Genomic DNA, 26,911 nt, shown 5'->3' on the forward strand with positions numbered 1-26,911 from the left:
GGAATTTTTTATTTTTTTTTAAAATAACTGCTTATAATATATCTACTACAACAAGCATAAAACAATTTCTTATAAATTATCTCCCTACTTTATCTTTAATAATAATATTTAAATCTTTCATTGTTACGGTCAAAGTTAAATAAAATGCCTCATATAAATTTAAAACCTTAAATTAACAATAAGAATAGAAAATGTTTGGGAATGAGCAATGTGCTAAATTTAGGAGTAGATCATATGCACACGTCGGCAACATGTGTATGGCACAAACGTGGGTTTTTGTTGTGTCTCTATTGAGGGAGAAAAATAAAAACAGGGAAGTGGGGCCCAGTTGAATCTGAACCACTGAGTTGGATCCTTGAGATTCTGAAACTCAGATCATGTTGGTGGGGACCATGCCAAGAACAAAAATGTATGCTCCATGCAACTTTGCCATGGCAAAATAAAACCTTTCTTTACTTTCTTCTCAAAAGTTTCAATATGTTGGGAGAAAAATCACAAACCACTTACATCTTGATTTATTCTTTTTATCCCCATTATTCTATTCTATTTTTAATATTTCATAATATTTTTCTCCAATTTAAAGTTTTATTTTAATAATATTTTTTTTTCTAAACTTATTAAAAAGTAATATTTAAACTTATGATCATAAATTTTATGTAATACTTATTACCTCTATTGATGGTTTTATAAGAAAACAAAATATGATGAATTTTTCTATAGACTGTAAAATTGAGTTATGATATAAAGTTTTACAAAAGTTCTATGAATGGATTTTTATAAATTAGAGAAAATTAATTTGACACTTTTATACCAGAAGTTTTTTTTATAAATATTGATTATTGTATAAAACCCAATGCCACAGCCAAAGTACACGTGGCGTGATAAAGGGTCCATTGTTTCTGTACCACTAGATTTATCTTTGTTGTGATAAGTGGGGCCCACTTCATGTTTGGGAGACCCCACAACACAAGAGACTTTTTGTTTTTGAGGTGGTTTACCAAATTCTTTAATTTGCTAAATGTATGCAACACCATTTTCTTTCATAAAACAAGTGTGTTTTTCTTTTGCCATTAGTGTCACATTAAACATTTTTTTAATTTTTGGTTTGATCATTTTTTATATTTTATATAATTTTTAAATTATTTTTAAATTTTATAACTAACAAAACAAAAATATAACTTAATAATTAATTATTTTAGTAAATTATAATATATATATATAAATAAATAAAGAAGAAAAGTTCGTCTATCCTATTTTGGGAATGGTCGAAAATAAATTTTAATAAGATTACATATTAAATTTATGTTTATTTTAAATATATTATTTTATTCCACAAAATTCACAAAATTGAGTTAGGATGAATCGTAACAACTTTTTTTTCCATAACAATTGCTCTAGGGTTTAATTTCGAAGACCCTAAGTAGTGGGATTACGGCTTCGTTAATTGGTTTTAAAGAATATTAAAATGTAATAAAACAAATAGTATTAATTTTAATTAAGATTATAGTCATATCTTAATAATTTATACTAATTATTAGTTTTGTATGTCTCTAGATAAAGAAGAGAAAAGGAAGAAAATAAAATTATTTATATATTTTTTATTTATTTTCTTTTCTCTTTTTTCTCTTTTTTTTTCTTTTCTTTCAATATATGAGATGTACTAGTACGACCGAACGACTCACTGAGTCGATCAGGAACTCAACCACGATAAGAAGGTCTTGTGACGACATGTGACCGACCGATCCATGATGACGAGCCATGGGTTGACCAAGTTAACAGGGTTAATCTACAATTAAGAGTTGTTTAGCACAACGCTAAACATGGACCAACCTCCTAATACGGCCCACCAACGAAGGCTCATTAAGGTAATATAAATAGCACATATTCCAAGAATCAGGTACGTCATTATCTACAGTACTCTGACATTCAAGTGTCGACACCCTGACTGACTTGAGCGTTGGAGTGCCTTCTACAGGTACCATCACAGCCTGTGAGACCAAACGATCGAGAGGAGGAAGGCGAAGCAGAAAGTTAAAAGCGACAACGACCGACCAAAGGAAGTAGAAGAGCAATCGTTCTCTAGGCCCCAACACCCGTTCGAGAACATGAGATATACAAAACTAATATGGTATCAGAGTTTTTAGGAGTTTGGTGCCATTTTTTTGTTTCTCTATCTTGCTCATTATTTTTTCATCATAACAAGTCAAACCCTAGATCAACTTATTAATCCCTCCAATCTATACTATCTCATCATCAATGAAAATCTGACCATGGTTCTCGTTCCTTCCCTGTTAACCGAAAACAACTATCATGATACTGATAACAATGATATAGACAAGGTGTTGATGAATATTGTGGTTGATCCACGAATCAGTGGAAGATATGGTAGAGGCAGAGGTCACAATTTTAATGGACGAGGCGGAAGGGGAAATAATTCTCGTTGTCTTTGTACGTATTGTGGAAGAAATTATCATATAGTGGATACATGTTATCATAGACATGGTTTCCCATCAAGTTACAAATTCAAGCAAAAAACAACAAAATTTGCTCATACGACTGCATCTATTAATGCTAAAAAAGATGCTACTCTTTTCGAGGCTAATCTCCCATTCGAGGCTAATCTCCCAAATTCCAATATTAAGATTTCTCAAGAACAGTACAACAATTTAATGACTTTGATCCAACAATCATCTTGTCAAACTTCTGCTTTGAATCGTATCAATACGTCATAAATCAATTTAGCCAAATCAAATAAGTTTTCTAGTCATTGGGTATTAGACACATGTGTTACATATCATATATGTTATGATAAGAATCTTTTCCTTTCACCTGTCCTAGTCTCTTTACCTAACGGAAGTCAATTAAGTGTTAATCAGTCTGGTACAGTTCAAATATCTCCCTTACTCACTTTGACTGGTGTTTTATATGTGCCTTCATTTCACATCAATTTGATTTTTGTTTCTAAATTAACCACAAATCACAATTGTTTAACCATTTTTCAACCTTCTATTTCTTTTGTTATTCAGACTCAACCATGGAGAGTGATTGGTACCACTGAAAGATCACACAACCTTTATCAATTGAGGACTTCTAGTATCCATCAGGTGTCACAAACAAAAATTGGAACGAGTAGACTTGACAGTGAGAGTTCATGCCTTCCAAATAAGAAAATCAACATCAATAAATCTTGTGTAGATATTGATAATGCTAAAGTTTGGCATTTTCAAATGAGACATTTGTCTTATGATAGGTTGAAAATTTTGTCTTCATATTACTCAAATATTTCCATAGGTTTTGTTGATCCTTGTGATACATGTCATTTTGTTGAACAAAAACAAATACATTTTCCTTCTAGTTTTATTAAATCAACTCAATTTTTTTTATTTGCTTCATGTTTATATATGGGGTCCTTTTAATCATGTTTCTGTTGAAGGGTATAAATATTTTTTAACTATTGTAGATGATTTTACCCAACATACATAAATTTGTTTAATGAAAACTAAAGCGGAAACACGCACACATTTACAAAATTTCATCAATATGATTGAAAATCAGTTTAACTCATTTGAAAGTATTAAGAAGTGATAATGGTCCTTAGTTCCTTATGACTAATTTCTTTAATAGAAAAGGGATTGTTAATCAAACTAGTTGTGTGAAAACTCTACAACAAAATAGTATTATTGAACGCAAACATTAACATATTTTGAATGTCGCTCGTGCATTGATTTTTCAGTCTAACTTACCTCTTTGTTTTTTGTCATATGCTGTCAAGCACTCTGTTCATTTAATTAATAGAACTCTTATTCCTCTTTTACATGATAAATCGCCATATCAAATGGTTTATAATGACATACCAGATTTATCTCATATAAAAAAAATTGGTTGTTTGCCTTTCACTACTACTAGTATTGTTCAAAGAACAAAGCTTAATTCTAGAGCCAGAAAATGTGTTTTTCTCGGTTACAAAGATGGGGTAAAAGGTTTTACTCTTTTTGATATGAATAAGAAAAATATTTTTGTGACACGCGATGTTATTTTTTATGAAAATTATTTTCGTTTTTATAAGGACACATTGATACCAATTTGGACACATGATATGTTTAAGCATTTGCTTCCTTTTATTTCTGATAATGATATTGTTATGCCTACATTTGTTGGTGATATTGTTCCTTCTATTTTTTATAATAATATTGTTGTGCATATATTTGTTAGTGATATTGTTCCTCTAGTTTATGAAAATGTAATACCATCCAGCCTTCCTGCTACTGATTCTTCTACACCATTACATTTAATTGATAATGATGTCTTGCAACACCAACATTCTGATCCACAACCTTCATCTGTTCGAGTTTCTACTTGTCTCAAACAACCACCTGGATACTTGAAGGACCATCACACTACTTTCTTCTCTTCAAAATATGTTACCAATCATTCTTCAAGTACTAAATATCCTATACAAAATTATATCTCTTATCATAATTGTTCTCCTACATATTCTTCTTTTTGTCATAATATTTATTTTATCCAAGAACCTAAATCATTTAAAGAGGTGATACAACATGATTGTTGGAAAGAAGCTATGCAACATGAATTTGATGCTCTTAAGTCTAATAAAACATGGTCTTTGATGGATTTGCCTCCTAGAAAGCGTCCTATTGGGCGTAAATGGGTTTTCAAAGCCAAACATAAACCAAACGACACCATTGATAGGTACAAAGCTCGTTTGGGTTCCAAAGGATATACTCAAACCGAAGGTATTGAGTATTTTGAGACTTTCTCTCCAGTAGTTAAAATTACTACAATTCAATTTATTTTGTCTTTAGCAAGTGCTGAGATGAATTCTTCATCAACTAGATGTGAATAATGTTTTTCTTCATGGCGATCTTGATGAAGAAATTTACATGAATCCTTCCGCAAGCCTTACTCTTTCTCATCCCACACAAGTTTGTAAACTTAGAAAATCTTTACATGGACTAAAGCAAGTGAGTCGATAATGGAACTCAAAACTAACTCAAACTGTAATACAACTTGGTTATGTTCAAAGTACAACTGATCATTCTTTATTTATTCGCACAAACAATCATTCTTTCAGCGCTCTGTTGATATATGTTGATGACATTATGTTGGTTGGCAATAATCTTCAGGAAATCCAGCGTGTTAAAACTCATCTTCACAACTCATTTAGTATCAAAGACCTTGGTACTATTTACTATTTCTTGGGATTTGAGATAAGTTGTTCACGAGCATCAGAACGACAATGGCAACCGCTGACGTCAAGCCTCAAGGGAGCAAAAGGAACGAGTCTAAAAAAAACCTAAAGCCTAAGCTCTAGTCCTGAACACCCTCGCTCGGGGCAAGTTGGTCAGTGCTCTGCAGATGTTGGACCTATCCGCCAGGACCAATCGGCCATTGAAGACCTCCATCTCTTGGTCAAATGGACCAGAGGGTGGAGGCCTACCATACAACACCTCGGCCTGACGGACGGCCAAGTCAAAGCTCTAAGTTATTAAGACCATGGTGTTCTCCATGGTCTTCAACACCTCAACCTCCGCCGCCTCCTTCCCTTGGCGTTGAGAAGCAGCCTCCCCTTCCAGCAACACTCCCCTGCGCTCAGCCTCCTCCAGCGTCTGGCGCAGTCGAGCGATCTCAACCGCCTTCTCAGCATCGACCTTCTCCACCTCGGCCAACTGAGCCGCACCCAGCTTGAGCTCCGCAGCCTGCGAACACAGCTTCTTTTCGTACGTTGTGTTCGCATTGACGACCTACTTCAGGTTATTGGACGCCTCCTGAAGTAGGTGTTTGAGGCGCGACATATCCTCAATGCGTCGCCTGCAAGCTTCGACCTCTCGACGGGTTAGTATCAGGCTGCAACAAATCATCTCGACGCCACCGTCAAGAATATCCTCCTCGGGAACCGACCCAATAAGCTCTTCGAGGCCGAGGGGCAAGTTAAAGTTCATTGCCCTGGTGAAGCACTTGTCACCCCCAAACAACATCAGGGACGACTCTTGGGCGGCCGTCACAGGTAAGGCGACTGCTGTTGGAATGGGACGGTTGAACTCGTCGGTTGGTGTCGACCCAACACAAGTCATCGCTCGACTTGGAGGGGGATCGACAACTCCCTGGGTACCTGAAAGGTGCGGACAATGTTGCCTCCCTCCTTGACCCTTTTCTTGGGGTTCTTTGACGATGAACCCGCTCAAGCGACAGTCTCAATAGGAGGGGGCCCGGTGCCGGCAACCCCCCCCCCCCTCTTCTCATTCAATTTATTCTTAAACACAGTCAGCATACCAACCGCCTGCGGTATTTTCCTCTTAGCAATTACTGAAACAAAAACAACACGTTAGCTAAAAGAATAAAACGAGCGAAGGACTAAATATATAGAACATACCCTCGAAGGCCGCCACACGATCAATCTCTGTGTACAAAGACATCAGCGGCCAATCGGGAAGCTTCTTCGGAAGGCTATCAAACAAAGTGAAAACCTCTCGCTCGCCTTTGCTTGGACTGACCAAGTGTGACCAATCCTTTATCTTTGTAGGATTCCTCATCCAAAACAAGGGGAACCTAGATTGGCCGACCTCATCAAAGAAGTAGCGCGTGCACGTCGGCTCCACGAACACCTTAAAAAACTTCTATTTAAAGTTCTTATAGGAGGTCGTGAAAGCCTTGAACAACACACTACCCGAACGAATGACCAAGGAATGCCAGCCGACTAGATCAGAAGGGTGAGAGGCGTAGAAATGCAAGAAACAAGTAGAAAGAGACACACCCCTAACATTTGGCATACCACGCGAAAAGCCTGCATGGATGCCCACGTATTGGGGTGCAACTGACTCGGTGTCACGTTGAGCGCCCGAAGGACACCCACCGTGAACACATCAAAAGGAAGAGACACGTGACAACTATACATAAAGAAGAAAAGAAGTTCAGTAGATGACCGTTCCATGTACACGCGGTCGTCTAGCGCATAAGGGCTGAACGACATTAAGGAGTTTTCGGCCGAAGCCTTCAAAATTGGAACCTTGCCAAGAAACTCAACCACCGAGGCATCCGTGTGAAACACAAACGCGATCTGGCATACCTTGGGGTCCACCCAGGACGGACCCCCATGAGGGTGCGGTCGCTTAGACGAGCTAGACCGTTCTGATGCGTTACCAGCACCATCACCCCTCACTTCCTCTACCTGTGGGGCAATAGTTTGAATTGCCCCGATCGATATGACCTTGTCGGAAGAGGAAGTGGAAGAAGAAGAAGAAGATGAGGAAGACTTAGAAGACGAACAAGAAGGGGGTTCAGTTAAAGGAGACCGAGCGGGAGAAGAGGAAGAAGTGGGATGCGAGCGGGTAGACATGAATAACCTTGAGATGGACGAAGAACGCAACAAAGATCGCTTGGATTCGTTCGGGTGTCGGAACTCAATGAATATTAGAACGCGTGAAAGGTCACTGTTCTCAACCCCTATTTATAACCCGAAGATGTCTCGGAATTCCTAACGTCACAAAATCTCAACCGTTAGATATGCTTGATCCAACGACCCACATCGTTTGGCGCCAAAAAAACCCTTCATAAATGCACGTCACGACATCCGCTCATGCGCCGTTTCCAGTCACTTCACCCATCATTACGCCACCAACCGGATCCCAACTCTCAGACTCTTCGGCTGTACCAGCCTTCGAGCCTAGTGGGCAACTGTACTGGTACGATCGGATGACTCACTGAGTCGGCCAACACTCGGACCAAGCCACCGCCTAAGCAATGTCGAGGCGGACACGTAATGATACGTGGCCAACCGACCCTTAACGTTTAGTCAAGGGTTGACCAAGTCAGCAAAATTAATCTGTAGTTAAGGTTGTTTAGCGCAACCCTAAACACGAACCAATTCCCTAATCCGGCCCACCAATGAAGGCCCATTAAGGTAATATAAATAGCATGCATTTCAAGGAAAAAGGTACGTCATGATCTACAATACTCTAACACCCGAGTGCTAACACCCCGACTGACTTGAGCGTTGGAGTGCCTTCTGCAAGTACCCTCACCGCCTGTGGAGCCAGACGACCGAGAGAAGGAAATGTGTAACAGGGAGCTTGGAGCATCGTAGACCGACCGAAGGTGGTAGCTGGAGCAATCCTTCTCTAGGTCCCAAACTCGTTCGAGAACATTTTTCGTTCAAACCAAAAGTCTTGGGTGCATTCTGGTGTATTTAATATTATTATTTTAGCATAGTTTATTTTGGATTATTATTGTTAAATGACTTTTTAGATACATTTGAATTGTTTAGAAAGTTTAAAATATATGGTGTGATTGAATGGTGTATTCACGTGTTAAATAAAGTGTGATCAAGACATAATACTTTTAGGAAAGAAAATACCGTGTTAAGATTGTTTAAAATGTGCATTGACCAGGGATTGGTCTAGAATGAGATATTCTGACTCTCCTAATATAATGAAATCATATAGATGAAGTTATTCAAGTGGTGAGAGTCGAAGGAGGTTCATATGAATGGATAAATTGTTTGAAAGATAACTAACTTTACCTGTTATATGAATTAACCCTGTCATAATAGGAGAGAAATGATATTGAGATTATTATGCGCATAGCTGTGTGGATTTCACAGTGATATAGTGTATGACAGGTGCAGATCTCTAAGTCTAAGTCAACCCACGAGTCTTCCAGAAGTAGAGTCAAATGTCTATGTGTTGTGAGTCAGTAAAAGTCTGACATGAGAAAGATGAATTGTGAATTTTGATAGACACTTATGATTATGTGAAATGCATGAATATTGATGGTTTTAGGTAAATTTTTAAAGTTATATTTATGTTACAAGTTTTAAAAAATAAATAATAGCTAGTTTACCATTTTATTTGTTTTGTGGTTGTTTTCTTTAATCTGTGATGATCGTGTATTTACACATAAAAAAAAACCTATACTTTTTTTACAATATTTAAACTCAAATTGATATTAATAAATGTAGAAGTTTTAAAAGAAATATAGAACACTAAAAAATTCAGAAAGAGGGAGGAAGTAAATAATGCCAAATCATTTGCATAACACAAATTTTAAAAAATAATATAAAAAAGTGAAACATAAAACACAAAATTTGTGAAGTAAGAACTTTCATCTTTAAGACGCAAAAGTATAAAAAAAAAAACAAATTTCGAAATATTTTCTCTCTTTTGAATTTGTTACATAGTGTGCATGCAGATAGAAATAGCAGATGTAAACGCGTTTGCTTTATGGGGAATTGTATAAATTTAGTGTCTCACTACTATGTAAAGAAAGTAAACAACAGTTACGTATGCAATTGTGTAATCTTTATTTTGCACATTGTTTAAAAATAATCGATTATATATTTTACATAATTAATTACACATTTTATTTTATAGAGTGATGTTATTTTGTAATTTTTATGCCTAATTCGTATTCCATAACTCTTATCTTTATCTCAATACCCCAAATTTAATTATAACCCTAGCCCTAACCCAAGACATCAAATGTAATGATAGTCCTAATTATAATACATATTCATATTACATGTCCACATGAGATTTTTTAGGAAAAAATATTTTTTAATTATAAACAATCAAAATTCACAACAAAATAAATTATATTAATTTTTCACTTTTTTACATGCAAAGTTAATTTTGTAATATTTATTTTTATTAATTAAAAAAATATAATCTTTTTCATAAATATTTTCTCTCCTCTCCACCATATAATACAAACAATTCACATTCATCCTATTTTTTCCTTCAAATTCAATTTCAGTAATAATATCTTGATTGACAAGGATTTTCAAAATTCATCAACTCATTACATACAAATTTTTAAATTTTTTGAAATATTACATTATTTTTGTTTATTTTAAAATAATTAATATGTGAATACAAATTTCAAAGGTTTTAAATTAATTAAAACCAAAATTAAAAATATCTTAAATATTTTAATGTTAATGAATTTATATATACAGTATAATATGAATATGTTTATTCAATAATTTAAAGGATTATTTCACAAAACTTATTATCCAACGTATTAGTTTAATAAATTTCAACTACCAATCAAATGTTTATTTTTTATTTAAGTTTTTAGTAATTTTTTAAAATATAAATCAAATAAAAATAACAACACATTAACTAAATATATGAAAGCAAATTATATTTGGATTATTGGCATTCAGAAAATCAAGTCTTCAGGCCCAAAGGCTGAAGCTTGATCTCATTCATGGTATAAATAAATACTTCCCGGTAAACCCTAAACCCTAAAGAAACCCAGTTCGCAATTCTCATCACACATCACCCCTTTGATGCTCCTTTCACTCCCTTTCAATTGCTAACCCACAGACCACTAAAAATCTAAGAAGAGAGAGAAAGAAGCACAACAAGGATGTCGGAGGAAGATGAATCAATGGTGGAACAGAGTGATAATGGATTAGGACTTGATTTTATACTGAGCCTAGACGATGTTCCATCAAAGCTCCCTCCACACCTTGAACTTTTCAGAACGCGTGTTCTTTGTAACAACGATGCTCCTATACATGTAAACCCTCATGCTCTTGCCCTCTTTTTTGTTCTCTTCAAGTTATTTTAATTTTACCCTTTTTATGCTACATAGTTTTTACTCCTTTTAAAAGTATTTTTAACACTAATTTTTTATAAAGTTTCTATCTTCTCAATTGGGGTGCTGGAATTTTTGGAGTTAGGATTCCAAGTATCGCACTTGTTATGTATCTTAGATAGGTTTGTTTTCTTATTTACATTTTTCTATGTTGGTGTTTGTAGACGGATACTATACATTATTCTGGTGCTTACGGGGCTTTGGGAGTTGATAACAGTCAGCAGTTTGATCGCTTCCGTGAAAACTTCAAAGTTGAAGTGAAGCGGCTTACTGACAGTGACATGGAGTTTGATATGATTGGTATAGATCCAGCAATCGCCAATGCATTTCGAAGAATTCTTATATCAGAGGTGATCTATTTTTGCTTCCCTAATTGTGTGCAATGCTGATGGCATTTTTAAAATATTTTGATGCATTTGTTAGTGCTATTTTTGGAGGTTAGATGTCTTGGCATAATCTCCAACACTTGCTCCTTCTTCTTAAATTTTGTTTTTTAATAAGTATCCAATAGTAGAGATGATGCCCAGTCATGAGCCTTTACTAGTTTATAATTTTGAATGTGTTAATGTCTTTGTACAGTATCTAGAATGATTTGTCAGAATTTCTGAAATTAAATTAGCATGTTTTGGACCTATGACTGTACAAGCAGCCATATTTGGAGGGGATGTACACGTGTCCTTGTAGAGAAGAATGTTTTATTGTAGAGTTTGATGACGGACTTTAAATAATACTTTGAGAAACTTAAATGCAGACATTGATTGTTTTTTTCCAAGTCTTAAACTGTGAAAAGGTAACAAAGAGATCTATTTCTACCTTTATTAAACCTCAAGTTACTTTGGGTTGACCCATATATATCTACTCGATATTATCTAGTGTCTATTAACTAGACGACTACTAAAGGCATTGGATTGTGTGAATCGTTTAGTAGGTTCTGAAACACTGCTATTCAAGCTGCCCAATCTTTTCTGTCATTCAATCAGCTTTGAAATAAGAGTAAATATCAGTATCAGGGAAAAGTATAAGATGAATGTTGGGTTAGTAGGTAATGATAATGCCATTTTGGAGCAACGAACGTATGTTATTGACATGTGCTCTTTAGATTTTTCATTTTGGTTTTGGTTCTACAAAATCTTCGCAGACTATACTGAGGTATGCTGCAGATTTATAGCTCCACAAAGTAAGATTCTGGTATAAAGTTGATGCTGCTACCCATCGCAGCTATGCATTGCCTGTAGTAGTGAAATCTGGTTTGAAACCAGTTAAAACTGACTCAATATTTTAAATGGTTTGAAATCAGTTCAATTCATAACAGTTCTTGAAAAGTGGTTTGGTTCCCAACTGCCTCTAAAACAATTCTCATGTTTGAATTAAGAATTGGACTGTTTAAAGCTGTTTGGTGTTTAAGAAAATTCAATTTTGCACACCTCAAAATTTAATTATTATTAAAAAATGTATGTTTTCTATTAACATATTCAGGAATCTTACATCAGGATAGTTATGGAAATACTTATTATGAAATGATAAATTATATATAGATAAGTATCTAGAAAATGTGATGCCCTTTACAATTAGAATGTTTACTTTAAATTTGCTTAAAGCCAGAGGGGAATATTGAATGAGGGGGGTTAATTTACTTGCTTTTGATGTTTTTTGCTGAATTGAATTTTCTTTTATTAACTCTGGTTATCTATATCTTTTAAAGCAGTCTTACTTTGATTTTGTTCATTGCTTTGTATGATGACTTTGAGTAGGTTAGTGGTAGTGTAGTTGTGAAGTACTGGTGGAAATAATGTTTTTTTTTTGTGGTTTTATAATTTAGGTTCCAACAATGGCTATTGAAAGAGTATATATCGCAAACAATACATCAATTGTACAAGATGAAGTTCTTTCCCATAGATTGGGTCTCATTCCAATTCGTATTGATCCCAGGCTATTTGAATATCCAGGTCTATATCTATACTAACCTATACGTAATTGTATTTGTCATTAATTTTATGACTTTCCGGTTTGTAACTTGAAAATTTGAACTACTATGTACACTTTGCAGTGTGTTTCCCTGTATGGACGCAGTTAAATGTGTTATTATTGCCTTTCTTTTGAATAGATAGTGCAGGAGACGACAATAATGAAAAGAACACCATTGTCTTTAGGCTACATGAACGTTGTCGAGTGGGTCAACCTCGTATTACTGGTACGTGACTTGAAGCTCCTGCTTGCTAATATATATGTTAGTTTTAATTTCTTATTTAGCTATTTAAATTAATCCTTTACCCTGGCTGCAATCTGTTTTGATTGATGATATTGGGATATTATTGCAGTGAAATCCGATAAGCTAAAGTGGTTACCTAATGGGAGCGAGCTTCCCAGTGAAGATGTCAAACCAAATACATCTTCAAAACCAAAGACGTTTACATCTTTTACTTGCAGCCAAAATTCACTTCCTGAATTTTCCAGCAATTCACTTGAGCTTACAGATTCGGATATTATATTAGCTAAACTTGGACCTGGTCAGGTAACCTTCTTCTCTAAAAGGAGTGTAATCACGTTTTCTTTTCTTTCTAAATTTTATGAGTTAAGCTTTAGATAGATAAATTATCTTTCATGAATAACTTTCTTCTCCAAAAGGATTGCTTTTTGGATCTTATTATACGTGATATTGTGATGTTATCTTTCTACCCTGAAACTATTTTAACATTTATTATCAATAGGGATGACAATGGGGCGAGTGCGTGATTGACTATACCGGGCCTTGTCCCTGTCCCCGAAGTAAAAAAATTATACACATCCTAGTCCCCATTTTTGTCGGGTATGAAATTTGTGTCCTATCTCCTCTCGTTGGGTATCAGTATATTTGTACTTGCACCCGTACCTACTAATGATCCCATATTAATTAAATAATTTTCTTACCAAAAAAATAAAAACACAGTAAAGAAAGTGTGATATTATAATAAATTATATAATTGAAATTTCATGATAACTAGAACATTTATTATTTTTGCAAATGTCGAGAGAGAAATATATTGGGGATTGAGTGAACTTGTTGGATATCAGACTAGTTGAACGGTTGAAATATAGAATGAAAAATAATGTAGCAAGAGGAGAGTTCTTCAAATGAAACAAAATGAAGAACCAAGAGAAAAGAGAAGATTGAGAGTTCTCACATAGCAAAAAGTAAATATCAAATAAAAATAATGAAAAAAACAAAAATAATTTAATGTGTCCTAGAAATGATTTAATTCGATAAAACTGATGTTTACTTATCTTGAAATGCAATACATCATTTGAAGACAATCTCACAAAGGAAAAACTTTGTAATTGGGGTTGTGATGGAAGAGAACAATGTAAATTAGTCTTTAGGTTACTTAATAAACTAAATATGTTTTAGTAATTTAAAACAGGGATGAAGTGTGTATGTTCATGTTCATACCCATATTCATACCTGTGCCTAGTCAATATGGAGATTTTCCATCAAAATTGGGATGTGTTCGGACAATATTTGTGGAGTTTATTTACCATCTCTAATTTTCAATGCATACAGTTCCACTACTAGCCAACTTTTTTCCTCATAGACTGTATAATTGCTCTTTAATGACATATTTGTTACTACACGAGGTTTATTTACCTCTGTTTCTATCTATCCTTTTGCTTACCATGTAATGCAAGACACTGAGTTATATGTTTTTTCAAGCTTGTTTCTGTTTACTTGTCTTCGTATAGAATACTGAAAGTATATTTGATACTGAATATGGTATACATATACTATTTGTAGGAAATTGAACTTGAAGCACATGCAGTTAAAGGCATTGGTAGGACACATGCAAAATGGTCCCCAGTTGCCACTGCTTGGTATAGGATGCTTCCGGAGGTAAGGGAATACAATATATCTTATCTACTAGTCATACTCACTTCGAACACTGCAAAAAACTTGCAAATTCTGCCACGTGTAAGCTTGATTTTTTTGTCTCTCTTCTAGGTTGTACTCTTGGAAGATTTTGTGGATGAGCAGGCTGAAAAATTAGTAAATAAATGTGAACCTAATGTGTTCGATATTGAAGACATTGGAAAAGGTAGTTCAGTTTTTGTTTCAGTGCTGTCGTGGACCATATTATAGTGAAGGATGATTATTGTTTTTCTCTTTGGCACTTAGTTTGCTGATTTGGTTATTGAGTAGGTAAAAGAAGGGCAACAGTAGCCAGACCACGGAATTGCACTTTGTGTAGGGAATGCATCAGAGGGGGCAAAGAATGGGAAGATCGAATATCAATACGTCGCGTTAAACATCATTTCATTTGTAAGTTGTACCCTAAACACTAGACCTTCAAAGTTATCTGAAATCTTAGCATACAAAAAATTACATCATTTTTAGTAGGCTAGTCTCAACATAACTTGTTCTTGTTGTGGTTCAGCTTAGAAGTAATAATTTATTGAGTAGGTTTATTGACATGACTGATGCCATATATTGATTCTCTTTATTAAGAAAAAAGGCCTTACAGATGTTGGTTATCTAATGAGATATTCCCGAGAATGTTGATACATTAGATTATAGCCAATGGTTATGCTGTGGCAAATATAAAGAATGCTAGCAACACTCTCATTAGGATTGATTGAAACATATTGGAAACCACCAATTTAAATAAATAAATGAGAATCATTAAATGAGAAGCAGATCCAATAAAATTATGGCAGGTATAAGATGAAATGATGCATGCAAAGAGTCTCTACTTTTTTGTGCAAATTTGGTTTGACTAAAAGATGAATGTTTGAAATGTTGCAAAAAGATCTTACATATTTATCTTTTTACTCGTCTGTGTAGTTACTATTGAATCAACTGGAGCATTACCACCTGAAGTGCTATTCACTGAAGCTGTGAAGATTTTGGAAGATAAATGTGAACGTGTGATTACTGAGTTTTCTTGATTCTTCTTTTTGCTGTGTCATAATCTTAAAATCAATGAAATGGATAAGTGTGATCCATGTTCAGTTCTGATATGATTCAATTTTTTAGGACTCCTTATAAATTAAAGCTCTTTCCTTACTCTTAGTTAAGCTATGGATGTCTGCATGTTTTATATCCAGTAGTAGTTTAACTCACTAATGGATTTTAATTTGTCTTGTTCTTTTTTATCTTCAAATTTTAATTTTTTTTAGATTAGTGATGACACTATTTAAAAATGTTGTCATATTATTGACCATATTGTTTCACTAGTAAGTGGCAATAATTATTCCATTTTTAAAAATGAAAAGAAATAATTTGACCTTGTACTCACTGCACAAATAACTTAAAGGAGTGTTAGAGTTTTAGTTAGAACATCAAAACTAACTTTTAATTTGGATTGAATGTTGGATCAATATGCTTAACATTTTTAAGAACTAGGTAAAAGTAAAGTTTATTTCAAATTTTAGTAAATTTAAATAAACAAGTATAAATAGAATAATACATGAAAGAAATATTGTTTATTTATTTTGATGAAATGTTCAAACGAGAAGATTTAATGTCTAATCTAGATTTAAGTTTTTGGACGATGGATAAATAATAAGAGTTTTTTAGATGTTAAGTTTTATAAAATAACCTAATTTCATGGAGTGAATATTTATATAGTAAAAGTATTTAAATGTTGAATGTTGTAATTTTTTGTATTATATATTTAGTAAATTTGTATACTTAATCAAGATAACTAAAATAATTACAATAAAGGATGTTGGAGTTATGAACTTACATATATTTATATTTACAAATTTATTCGATTACTCTATTCATTTAGGTTTAATTACTTTTTATATTTGAGGTTAATATTTAATTTATTATAGTGATTTTTTTCTTAAAATCAATGTGGTCCTTTATGTTAAATTTGGATCAACGATGTTAAGTGTTTATGATGTGGTAGAGAGAAGTGTAAATGTGGACTTTACGGCGATTTGAACAATTTTGTTGATTTGGATTCTTGATTGTGGTACCGTGTTTGTTAAGTATTTTTCATTTTCATTGTGTGCGTTTAACGATTGGTTGATTCAGAGGTTTATGGTAAGTTTTTGAAATGTTATTTATTTGATTCAGTTATTTTATATGTTGTATGTTGCGTAATTAATTACTTTAAGAAAACTTTTGTAGTAATTTAGGATTTATGGTCCCACCATGTGCAAAATCTTCGTGTATGTGGTCCATTGTGGTCTTACATTCCTTTTTAGTTTATTAAATGAAGGATTTATTTGTATTTTGTTTAGTATTTTTATCTACATCTATATTTTATAAGGATACCTTTTATAAATTTGTTATCATATATGAAAGTTTTTTTTACCTTGTGGTCCACCATAATGAGAAATTTTTGGAAGGTAACAAAGTGAGATATGTGGATGGTCAGACATCAACATTGTCATGAAACTCTGATAGATGGAGTTACTTTGAAATAGTACGCATTGTGAAGGAGATGATGTTTTTAACAATAAATCGAATGTGGTATTTACATGGAGGTTGTTCTGTGTTAGAGAAAAATTGTAGATTTTGGTTGATGATGGTGGTGCAATAGATATGCTGAAAGTTACAAATAGATATGATGAAATTTATTTATTTTTAGTACACAATGTATTAAAGGTACAAGTTGTGGAGCATTATTTTATAGAATATAGGGACAAGGGTGAGGGTAAGGATGATTGATGGTCAGGAAGGTGATGCTGAGAAGGATGAGCTTCATGACAGTCAGGTTGAGGAAGCTGACATTGAGGATGATGATGGTGAGGAAGTTGATCTTGAGCGGGGTGATGGTGAAGATATTGAGGCTGTTGGTGAGTCTGATTCTAAGGTTGTTGGTGAGGCTGGAGCAGAGGCTCTTGTTGAGGTTGATGCCGAGGCTCTTGGTGAACTGATGCTGAGGGTGTTGGTGAGGCTGATGCTGATGACAATGTTGGGCATGTGTTAGAAGATTCTTCATGGTTAAGGAAGGACAATATTGAATTTGTTGAAGTTCATAGTGAGGTTGACAATGCAAGAGGTGAGAGCTATTGAGAGTAGGCAAAAATGAAGAAATAGAAGAGAGACAAACATTCTCATAGATGGTTATGAACCAAATTTTGCAGATGATTTGTAAAATTTGTCTAGTGATGAAGATAAGATTGAAGTTAAACTTGTGCATGATAGAAGGATTTTTAAGAATGCGAATGAAATAGAGTTGAAACATAAACCTACTCCAAATAGTAAAATGCACGTCAATGTCTAAAATATTAAAGGGATAAAGGACAAATGTAAGAGTTTTTGCTTGCTTCACTAAATCATTTGAGACCTAAGTTATATAATTTTTTTAAAATTATTTTTGGAATTTTGATTTGAAATGAAGGAGTGCTAAGGTTGGATTTTGGTAATGGTGGATTGCAGGTGGAGGCAAGGCTCATGTCCAACAAGGTGCATTGGAGGTTGTGGTTGTGATTGGAAGTTTGAATTAGGTGATTGAGGTAAGAATGTGTGATTGAATAGTGTTTGGGATGAAATTAGGAATGTATTGCTTTCTAGAAATCAAATTATGGAAAAACTAGAGTAAGCAATATAGAAGCATTCTGAAAATTTTGTTCCTTGAGAGGGTTATTTGCTTTTTGAAAATGTAAATTCAAAAGAGATTTTTATAATGGAAAACGTATTCTAGAAAGAAAAATCCAGAATGTTAGTTATGAATTTTAATATGAATTTCGAAAGAGAAAATATCATTTTTCTTCTTCCCACAAAATGCATTTGAGAAAACACAAAAGAATTATCGAAAAACAACCACAAGTCAATAATTTAATAATATCAAGATAAAATTATAAATGTTAATAAATATATACACACCGCATCTAAATTATTTAATACTATAATAAATATATTTAATTTTAATACATACAATTTTTTTTAAACTTTTTACTGTTACTTTTTATTAACCAAGTTAAATGAGTAATACTTACTTCTCTATTTTATTTAATCTACTTTCTTTTAAAAAATATAGAGAAGCATATATATATATATATATTTTGTAGATTACATTATTGTTCCTGCTAGGGAGATGGGACCTAGAGAACTGTTGAAGTCTTCTTCTCCCTCCTTCGGTCGGGCAGGTGGCTGGGTGATGAACTGGGATCCTTCTCTTTCTTCTGCTTACCCTTCGGCACTCGGAACTCGGTCGTCGGGTGAACACCGGATGGTGGGGGTACCTACGAAGGCACTCCGACGCTCAAGTCAGTAAAGCGGGTGGTTAGCTCTCAGGTAGGTGAACAGTAATAATGACATACCTTACTCCTTGAAATGCGTGCTATTTATATTATTCTAGTGGGCCTACCTTGTTGGGTCCGTTTATCGAGGTGGATACCGCTTAGGGTTGCATTACCTAATTCTTGATGGTGGATTAGCTTCACTGATCTCGCGTTAGTTGTAATGGGGTTCGGCCATCGGCCAATTCCCATGGTAAGGGTCGGTCATCGGCCAAATACCTGTGGTCTTCGGCCGTCTAAGTTGAGTCGTCTAAGGTCTCGGCCTCTCGGCCAAGTCTCCAAAGGTCTCGATCTCTCGGCCAAGTCTTCTAAGGTCTCGGCCTGTCGGCCAAGTCTTCTAAGGTCTCGGCCTGTCGGCCAAGTCTTCTAAGGTCTCGACCTCTCGGCCAAGTCTTCTAAGGTCTCGACCTCTCGGCCAAGTCTTCTAAGGTCTCGACCTCTCGGTCGCCTCGGCCAAGCCTTCCAAGGTCTCGGCCTGTCGGCCAAGTCTTCTAAGGTCTCGGCCTGTCGGCCAAGTCTCCAAAGGTCTCGGCCCACGGCCGGTCTACCAAGTAGGTTCTCATGGTCTCGGTCAGGCTGACACGGCATCGGGCAGCCGTGTGGGTCCCGATCTCTCCCCCGTACCGGTACAATTATTATTTTAATAGCAACTTAATTTGTAATTTAAAAGTTAGAATGTGTTCAGAAAGTATTTTTTTTTTTCCTTATTTTAGCTGATTTAATGAAAAATAAGTTGTTTATATAAAATTATAGGCACCGTTGATTTTTATTTTTTTCCTTTTAATGTGTATAAAGATCAATGGTTTACAATTGTCGATGCACGTTGAATCAAAACCACGACTAGCACTGCCTGAGGCGGTGCTCCACTTGTTGGGTTTCGCTACCTTTCGATTGGTGCCAAAGTTTTGATTTTTCAGAGGTATCATCCAAGATTCACTCCCTTTTCTTCAAATTCAGCCACTTTTTCCAAAAGGGTGTTTTCCATCTCGTGTTTTTCATGTCTGTTTATTGATTTCTAATATTCCTAGTATTTTCTGTACATTCAGTTATCATTTTATTTTTACAGGGTGTTTGGATAATAATTTTGATTTTTAATTTTTTCTCATTGAATTAGGCTTGTATTATCTGAAATAAGTCTCTTATTAGATTGAATTGGAGATATGAACCTTGCTGATTGGGATCAAGAACTGAAAAAGTATCAGGATGTGATAGCTTCAGGTACCAAGAATATGAAAATAAAGGCCATAATGATGCTGGCTCGTATTTCTAAGCATGCCCCTGAACCTGTTTTAGCTCGCACCATACCCATTCTCACTGAGATTCTTGGTCACAATGTTTTAAATGACTCTGCACCTTCACTTCAAGAGGCTGCTGCTTATTGCTTGAAGTGCATTGCTTGCAGGGGTGATGGTGCGTTGGCAGTTGAAATTGGTGGACATGGTGCTCCTCATTCTTTGATGAGGTTGTTGCCTCACTCTGATGGAAGGATGCAGAAGATCCTGATAAAATGTTTGCTGGTTATTGTTAGTTTTTGCAATGCAAGTAGGACAGTTGTTGCCACCAATGGTGGGGTGGAAGTGATAATTGGTTTGTTGAGTTCTTGCACCAATGATACTAGGAGGTATTTGTTGGAGATTTTGAGTGTGTTAGCATTGAGGAGGGATGTTAGGAAGGCTCTCACTAGACTAAGAGCTCTTCACTATGTTGTGGAGGCTGCTAGTTTTGGGAGCATAGTGTCCAGGGAAAGGGCTTGCCAAGCAATTGGTTTGCTTGGAGTCACTAGACAGACTCGGCGTGTGCTTGTTGAATTGGGAGCAATTCCAGTTCTTGTGTCGTTGTTTCGTGTTGGAGAACACTCTACAAAGCTTGTTGCTGGTAATTCTCTTGGTGTGATATCTGCTCATGTGGATTACATTAGGCCAGTTGCTCAAGCTGGGGCTATCCCCCTTTATGCTGAGCTTCTTGAAGGACCTGATCCTTCTGGGAAAGAGATAGCTGAGGATGTTTTTTGTATATTGGCTGTTGCTGAGGCAAATGCTGTTGAAATTGCTGGTCATTTGGTAAGGATTCTTAGAGAAGGTAATGATGAGGCAAAGGCTTCTGCGGCCGATGTGATGTGGGATCTGTCGGGCTACAAGCATTCAATGTCTGTAGTCAGGGATTCAGGTGCAATTCCTATTCTTGTTGAGCTTTTGGAGAGTGGGAGTGAAGATGTGAAGGTGAACGTTTCTGGGGCATTTGCTCAACTGAGCTATGATGGAACTGATAGAATGTCACTTGCTGAGGCAGGGGCTATTCCAATTCTCATTGACTTGATGAATGATGTTGATGAGGTTGAGGAACTAAGGGATAATGCTACAGAGACTCTTGTCAATTTTTATGAAGATCCATTGTATCATGATAGAGTGTCCAATGCAATTAATGTTTCTTCATTCAGAAATATGCAGAATAGGTTGGTTCATATTCGTGCATCGAATGAGCACATGGCTAGATCCTTGAGAAGAATGAGCGTTGAGCAGCTCACATGGAACCCAGATGTTGTATAATCAGTTTGAGGGTGTCTTTTTGATCTCAAAGCATTTGCAGAATAGGCTTCTCTCTCTTAAGTTTTAGGACTACACTTTGATGCAGTACCATGAATGCTGTTGGTGCGGTTGTCTAATCAGAATAGGTAAAACTTCCTATCTCCTTAGAAAACACCACCAATTTTATCAGTTTTATACCCTAGCATAGATGCATGTTGTGATGAGAATTTGGAGAAACTAGAGAGAGATCTTGATATTTGCAGAAGTTCACAGACAAATATAAATGGGTGAGTTAGTGTTTTACTTGTAGCAAAATATCTAAATTTGCATAACTTTCTTGTATTGTCATTAGTAATGTTATTCATTGTGAATCAGAAACAGTCATACCCTTTTACTAAGCTCCTAGGCTATTTTGTATTAGTAGTTTATTTTGAATTCTCATTAGATTTGTTACTGAGTTTACATCCTCTAGAAGAACTATAGCGTGTTTACAAGATCGTCCAACTTTTTAATTTAAGAAGTTCTGAAGAGGAAGAACATGGACAAAACACAAATTGTTTTTTTTATACTCAATGCTTATTTTGATATCTAGACTACAAATTATGAGCTAGTTTGGAGAAATATTTCGACATATTCTTGTCTCAAAAGAAATAAAATATACTAAATTTCTTGCATAAGTTAAAATTAACTCAGACATCTATTTTCAAAAGTTCCATCATATAACTTCTTCAATGCACTTGTAAACTTAAAATAACTGGACATTCTTGCTTTAAAAATTGCTTTGACAACAAGTTTTAAGAATTAAAAGTTCTGAATGCCCTTATAAACTTAAAAGAACTTTACACTCTTACTTTTAAATTTGTTTTAACAATGTTTTATATGTAAAAAGTTCTCATAATAAGCTAAAAATGAACCCATTGAGCTTATACGTACCACTAAGTGACCTCTTTTTTATTGTTGTTTTCACTATTTCTTTCATGAAATAAAAATAAAATAAGCATAGTATGGGATTTTATAATTATAATAATAATAACATTGTTTCATATCTGCACCAAAGAAAACAAGGTTTCATCTATAAGGTGCAAAAAAGCATTAAGTGATAATAAGATTGCTTGTTTTCACTGCATAAAATTTTAAAGTTAGTGCATGAAAGAACAGCTCTTGTCAAAGACTAGAAATTTGCCTTTAGTGTTTAATAAAATTATCATATTATTATGCAGTTCGCGCTATTATACTATTATTACACCAAGACTCTATTATGCTCTTAGGTCTATGTTTTCCACTTTGCATATATGAAACCCAAATAAGGATCCAAATGACTGCCCTTAGTAATGAAGGTCAGATAAGAACCAATCGATTATCTTTAATTTGATGTATACCCAATTTGATTTATCTGTCTTAGAGATGTATCCAAACATTTCACACACAAAGCCTTATACTGTCTCACACTGATGGCCCTGTGATAGTAGAAGCAGAATAGGTATTCAAGTCTGAACTGAAACAGTTTAACCATTTGTGAGAAGTTCAATTATTCTTAGCAGTAAAAACCTCTATATAATATAGAGTGTGCACATTTTCACTCCATAGTCAACTTGTGTAGTGATACCACAATGCAGCAGTCTTAAGCCTCAGGCATCATAACTGGATCATAAAGTAGTAAAAACCTCAGGCATCTTGATGTTAAAATATTCAGAGAGCTAATCAACAGAGGTCTTTGTATGGACATCATATACACCCTCCTCCTCTTGCTTTACTATGTAGCCAGTTTTCTTCTGAATCTCTTCCTGCCAAAACACCAAGAATGTAATGAAATTAATATATAGTTAATTGTAAACCATTGTGCTTGTTAGCAGTGCAAATTTGTTTTTGAACAAAGCTTATAGCGATAGACCGACTTTTGGTATGATTTTCAGTTATTTAAGAAAAATCAAAAGAAACAAACGAAAGAGAGAGCACAGGCATTTATACTGGCTTTACCTTTGAGTCGTTTTTATCAAAGATTTCACCAACTATTTCCTCAACAATATCTTCCAGAGTTACAATCTGTAAAAGGTAATATTGATAACATTTATATGCCATACACATAGGCTCTTTAAAATTTTCAGAACTTATAGGCAGACAACATAAAATAGATTTCAGACAGCTAGTGAGTAGCCTAAAAGTTAACAAGACGTGTACAAGTGATTTTCACAAAAAGTGGTTATGAAATTTAATATGGGATGTCTAGTACATGGGAAACTGAAATAATATTGCAGTTTCCATTTAAAACAAATTAAAAATACAGTTTTTCTATGGCTAGGAAGTTCATGAAATTTCATTTTCTATTCAAAAGAGAAAGATAATGATAATAGAAAAAGAAATAACATCATTCAAGACAGGATACATTTCCTGTTCTTCCTCCTCTATTGCCTCACTTAATTCTGCACCTCTTACCAACAATTTTAGCTCTTCTTCAGTAACATATGGTTCTCTGAAGTAGTAAACAACAACTGATTAATGTGGAACTGCAAAAGTTTCAAGGAGAATGTTCACAAATATAACTGCAACATAAGCAGGGTATGTACCATACAAACTTTATCAGTAATCTGATAAAGCCACCCCACTGGCTTGACCTGGATACACCAGAACCAATATTTATAATAAAAAGAAATTAAATAAAAAAATATCACGTAGAATTCAAATGTGTATTCTTCATAATTTATGTTTTAAAGATCATCAAAGAACAGTATCACTTACCACAAGCCGAATCACATCTGTGGTATTATGAACAGCAAAACTTTTTGGAGTGATCTCAGTGAGAAGCAATATGGCAACCGTGTATGATTATGGATAATTGAATCAAAGACAGATTGGAAATTTATGAGACTTAACAAAAACCATTTATGTGGACATGTATTGCATGTTTTATACAAGTACAACTAGAGAATAGATTCAAGTAATAAGATTATTTCTGCAGCTAACATCCTATTATTTTACAAAAACAGTTAATCATCAGAATTCAGAAATACATAATAATCAGATACTGTAGCATTATTGATAAACATACAGTCATTACTCATGTTGCTAAAACAAGCCAACAATATTCAGTTTACTCATTAATAAAAAATTCTTAAAAATGTTCAATTTAATGTCAAAATTTATCCTTGAACCAATTTGATGTATTTACTGCCGTGTTTTGCACAACTACTTTTAAATTTTAAAAAATAATAATAAAAAAATTCATTTAACATAATGTTTAGTAGGAAGGAAATGAAAGAGAAGGAAAGAAAGGAAACTTCTATAAACTTTTCTTATTTGGATGAAAAGGGAGGGCACCAAATTATTCCCTTACTCAATTTTGGCTCCCTCAAAATTGGGTGGATTTGTACGGGAGAGAAACTTTCATGCTACTATTTAGACTGTATCATATTTAAGAGCTTTATTTGTTTCTCTTTTGAACCAAATAGTGCACAAGAGAAGTATTTTTATATTGAAAACTATGTATAACTAATTCAAGTATAATTTGAAAAGAAAAGAATAAAAAAGGTAAAATTCTTCAAATTATAAAAATGGTATCCATAAATTCAAGAAGATTTTGTCATATGCGGTTGCATAAAAAAAAAAAAAACCACAAAGCCTAAGGAACAAAAGTAACACCCCCTTGGAAATCTACTTAAAAATAAAACTTCTTTGTTCTTTTCTTTCTATCAAAGGTCTTATAATGACCATTTTTTTATTGGTGGACAACTGGTATAAGCTAACAGAAAATTAAAACAGAAAAGATCTTCCAAGATCCTCATAAACAGACAAACATTCATAAATAACCCTAGATAAAATCTTTTAGCCATGAGGGCTTGGACGTCTTTCTAATGGGCCTTTGAGGTGTGAGTCCACTATCAATTGTTGTCCCCTGCAGAGCAACCTTGTCCTCAAGGTTGTTGGATGTGGATTTGGGAAGGGCATTTGGAAGAGGTTGTGGGTCTATGATGGGTTCCTTGAGTGTAGATTGGGGAGGTGTTATTATCAATGGGCTAGGATTGGGTAAGAAACTTTGGTTGGGTCGTGAGTGAGGTATGTGGAGATGTTGAGACTGAATTTGATTTAGTGGAGAGATTTGAATGGGCTGTTGAATGTTATTGGACCGAGTAAGGTGGTGGAGGGGCAAATGCTTCCTACACCCAATCATTTTTGACATGCACCCAACATATTTTTTTAATTTCTAAAAATGCCCTTAATTCCAGAAATAAAAATCCAGAATTGAAAATAATATATTCCGGAAAAATAAATTTGGAAGTGATTATTGAGTTTCAGAAATAAAAATCCGGAAATAAAAATTAAAATTCTATTTCGGACAAAAAAATCCGGAATTGAAAAATAATACATTCTGGAAAAGAAATTATTGTGTTTCGGAAATGAAAATCCGGAAACAAAAATGAAAAACCCATTCCAGATAAAAAAATCCGTAATATAAAATTTCGTTCAGGAAAAAAAAATCTGGAATACATATTTTGGAATTTTTTTTAAGGACAGTTTCGTCTTTTCCGCTAGAATCGGGTACAGTGATATGGTGCAGGAAGCAATTGCCTAGTGGAGGAAGGGCGTGTGGTTGGTGAGACCGGGGTTGTTTCTAGTGTGGGATGGGTTGGGGTGTTTGAGTGGGTTAGGGTTGAATTAGGGTGAATTTGAAAGGTTGGGGAGGGTAAGTGACCGCCAACATTAATGACACACGGGTGGGTATTAAGGAGAGTGTTTGCTGATGTGTTTATGGTGTTAATGGCACGTGGGTGGGTTAGGTGACAAGTGAAGGGTCGTTCAATGGTGGCCCTTGATGGTGGACACGTGTCATTGGTAGCGGAAATCTCGCTGATGTTAGGTGAGAATGTTGCGTGCGGAGGAAGTAAAGAATTTTAATGGTTTAAGTTATCTTTTGAGTGTTCTGGGTTGAGTTATGAGCCATAAAGAGTGTTGGGATGTGGAGGAAAAATGAGAGTGTTGTCGTCGGGGTGGTGAAGGGTGGGGTTTTTGTGGCCGTGGTAAGGTTTAAGTAAAGCAATGTGAAGCAACCACTCCTATGCATTTGATGATGCGATATGGACCATAATATTTTCGAATGAGTTTGTGGTGAGGCTTGGAAGAGAGGGAAAATTGTTGGTATGCTTTTCGTCGTAGTGGCACCCAATTGTTAATGTTGAAGACGTAGTCGTGATTTGTTTGCAATTTGGGCCATGCGATGTTGAGTGTGAGCGAGGGTGGTCTTCAAATGGTGCATTATCTATGTGCACTCTTGTAAGGTAGTGGCGAGAGCTGGTTCTGTTGTCGTGCTCGAAATGTAGTCTGATATGGAAGGTGGAGGTCGCCCATAAAGCGCTTGGAAAGGTGTAGTATTGATTGCGGTATGGTAGGACGAGTTATACCAAAACTCAACAAGGTGTAAGTACTTGTACCATGTCCTCGGATGGTCACTTGCGAAGGTAAATTTCTAATCCTCTATTTATGACTTCCGTTTGACCATCTGTTTGAGGATGATAGGCGGTGCTAAATTTGAGTTTGGTGCCTTGTAG

The 26,911-nt window shown here is 34.9% G+C and overlaps 2 protein-coding genes across 5 annotated transcripts; both read left to right on the forward strand.

The window, feature by feature from the left end:
• Nucleotides 1-10,171: 10,171 nt before the first annotated feature.
• On the forward strand, nucleotides 10,172-15,730 carry LOC137831315 (uncharacterized). 2 transcript variants are annotated; one of them, XR_016521728.1, is made up of 10 exons: nucleotides 10,178-10,539; nucleotides 10,782-10,967; nucleotides 12,437-12,563; nucleotides 12,722-12,808; nucleotides 12,936-13,129; nucleotides 13,326-13,423; nucleotides 14,387-14,482; nucleotides 14,591-14,684; nucleotides 14,789-14,908; nucleotides 15,431-15,730. XR_016521728.1 is itself a non-coding variant. In XM_068638954.2 (9 exons), exons 1-9 carry the CDS (start codon nucleotides 10,387-10,389, stop codon nucleotides 15,532-15,534), a joined length of 1,161 nt encoding a protein of 386 aa, XP_068495055.1. In that variant the 5' UTR covers nucleotides 10,172-10,386; the 3' UTR covers nucleotides 15,535-15,730. The 2 variants fall into 2 exon arrangements, 1 of the variants encoding a protein (XP_068495055.1); XM_068638954.2 differs by lacking the exon at nucleotides 13,326-13,423 and having other exon boundaries at nucleotides 10,172-10,539.
• Nucleotides 15,731-19,643: 3,913 nt separating this feature from the next.
• Nucleotides 19,644-21,769, forward strand: LOC137831317 (ARM repeat superfamily protein). 3 transcript variants are annotated; one of them, XM_090303724.1, is made up of 3 exons: nucleotides 19,667-19,765; nucleotides 19,961-20,064; nucleotides 20,249-21,769. In XM_090303724.1, the coding sequence occupies exon 3, from the start codon at nucleotides 20,304-20,306 to the stop codon at nucleotides 21,390-21,392; it is 1,089 nt and encodes a 362-aa protein (XP_090159850.1). In that variant the 5' UTR covers nucleotides 19,667-19,765; nucleotides 19,961-20,064; nucleotides 20,249-20,303; the 3' UTR covers nucleotides 21,393-21,769. The 3 variants fall into 3 exon arrangements, with proteins under 3 accessions (XP_068495056.1, XP_090159851.1, XP_090159850.1); XM_068638955.2 differs by having other exon boundaries at nucleotides 19,644-19,765; nucleotides 19,961-21,769; XM_090303725.1 differs by lacking the exon at nucleotides 19,961-20,064 and having other exon boundaries at nucleotides 19,644-19,765.
• Nucleotides 21,770-26,911: the final 5,142 nt, after the last annotated feature.

The sequence above is a fragment of the Phaseolus vulgaris genome, chromosome 6 (assembly GCF_051622355.1).
Source record: "Phaseolus vulgaris cultivar YP4 chromosome 6, ASM5162235v1, whole genome shotgun sequence".
NCBI lineage: Eukaryota > Viridiplantae > Streptophyta > Magnoliopsida > Fabales > Fabaceae > Phaseolus > Phaseolus vulgaris.

Bases quoted from the DNA above. Each gene is read 5' to 3' on its own strand.
- LOC137831315 (XM_068638954.2), top strand. From the start codon at position 10,387: ATGTCGGAGGAAGATGAATCAATGGTGGAACAGAGTGATAATGGATTA. The intron at 10,540-10,781 runs GTAAACCCTCAT...TGGTGTTTGTAG, and splicing joins ACAACGATGCTCCTATACAT to ACGGATACTATACATTATTC. The intron at 13,130-14,386 runs GTAACCTTCTTC...TACTATTTGTAG, and splicing joins CTAAACTTGGACCTGGTCAG to GAAATTGAACTTGAAGCACA.
- LOC137831317 (XM_068638955.2), top strand. From the start codon at position 20,007: ATGAACCTTGCTGATTGGGATCAAGAACTGAAAAAGTATCAGGATGTG.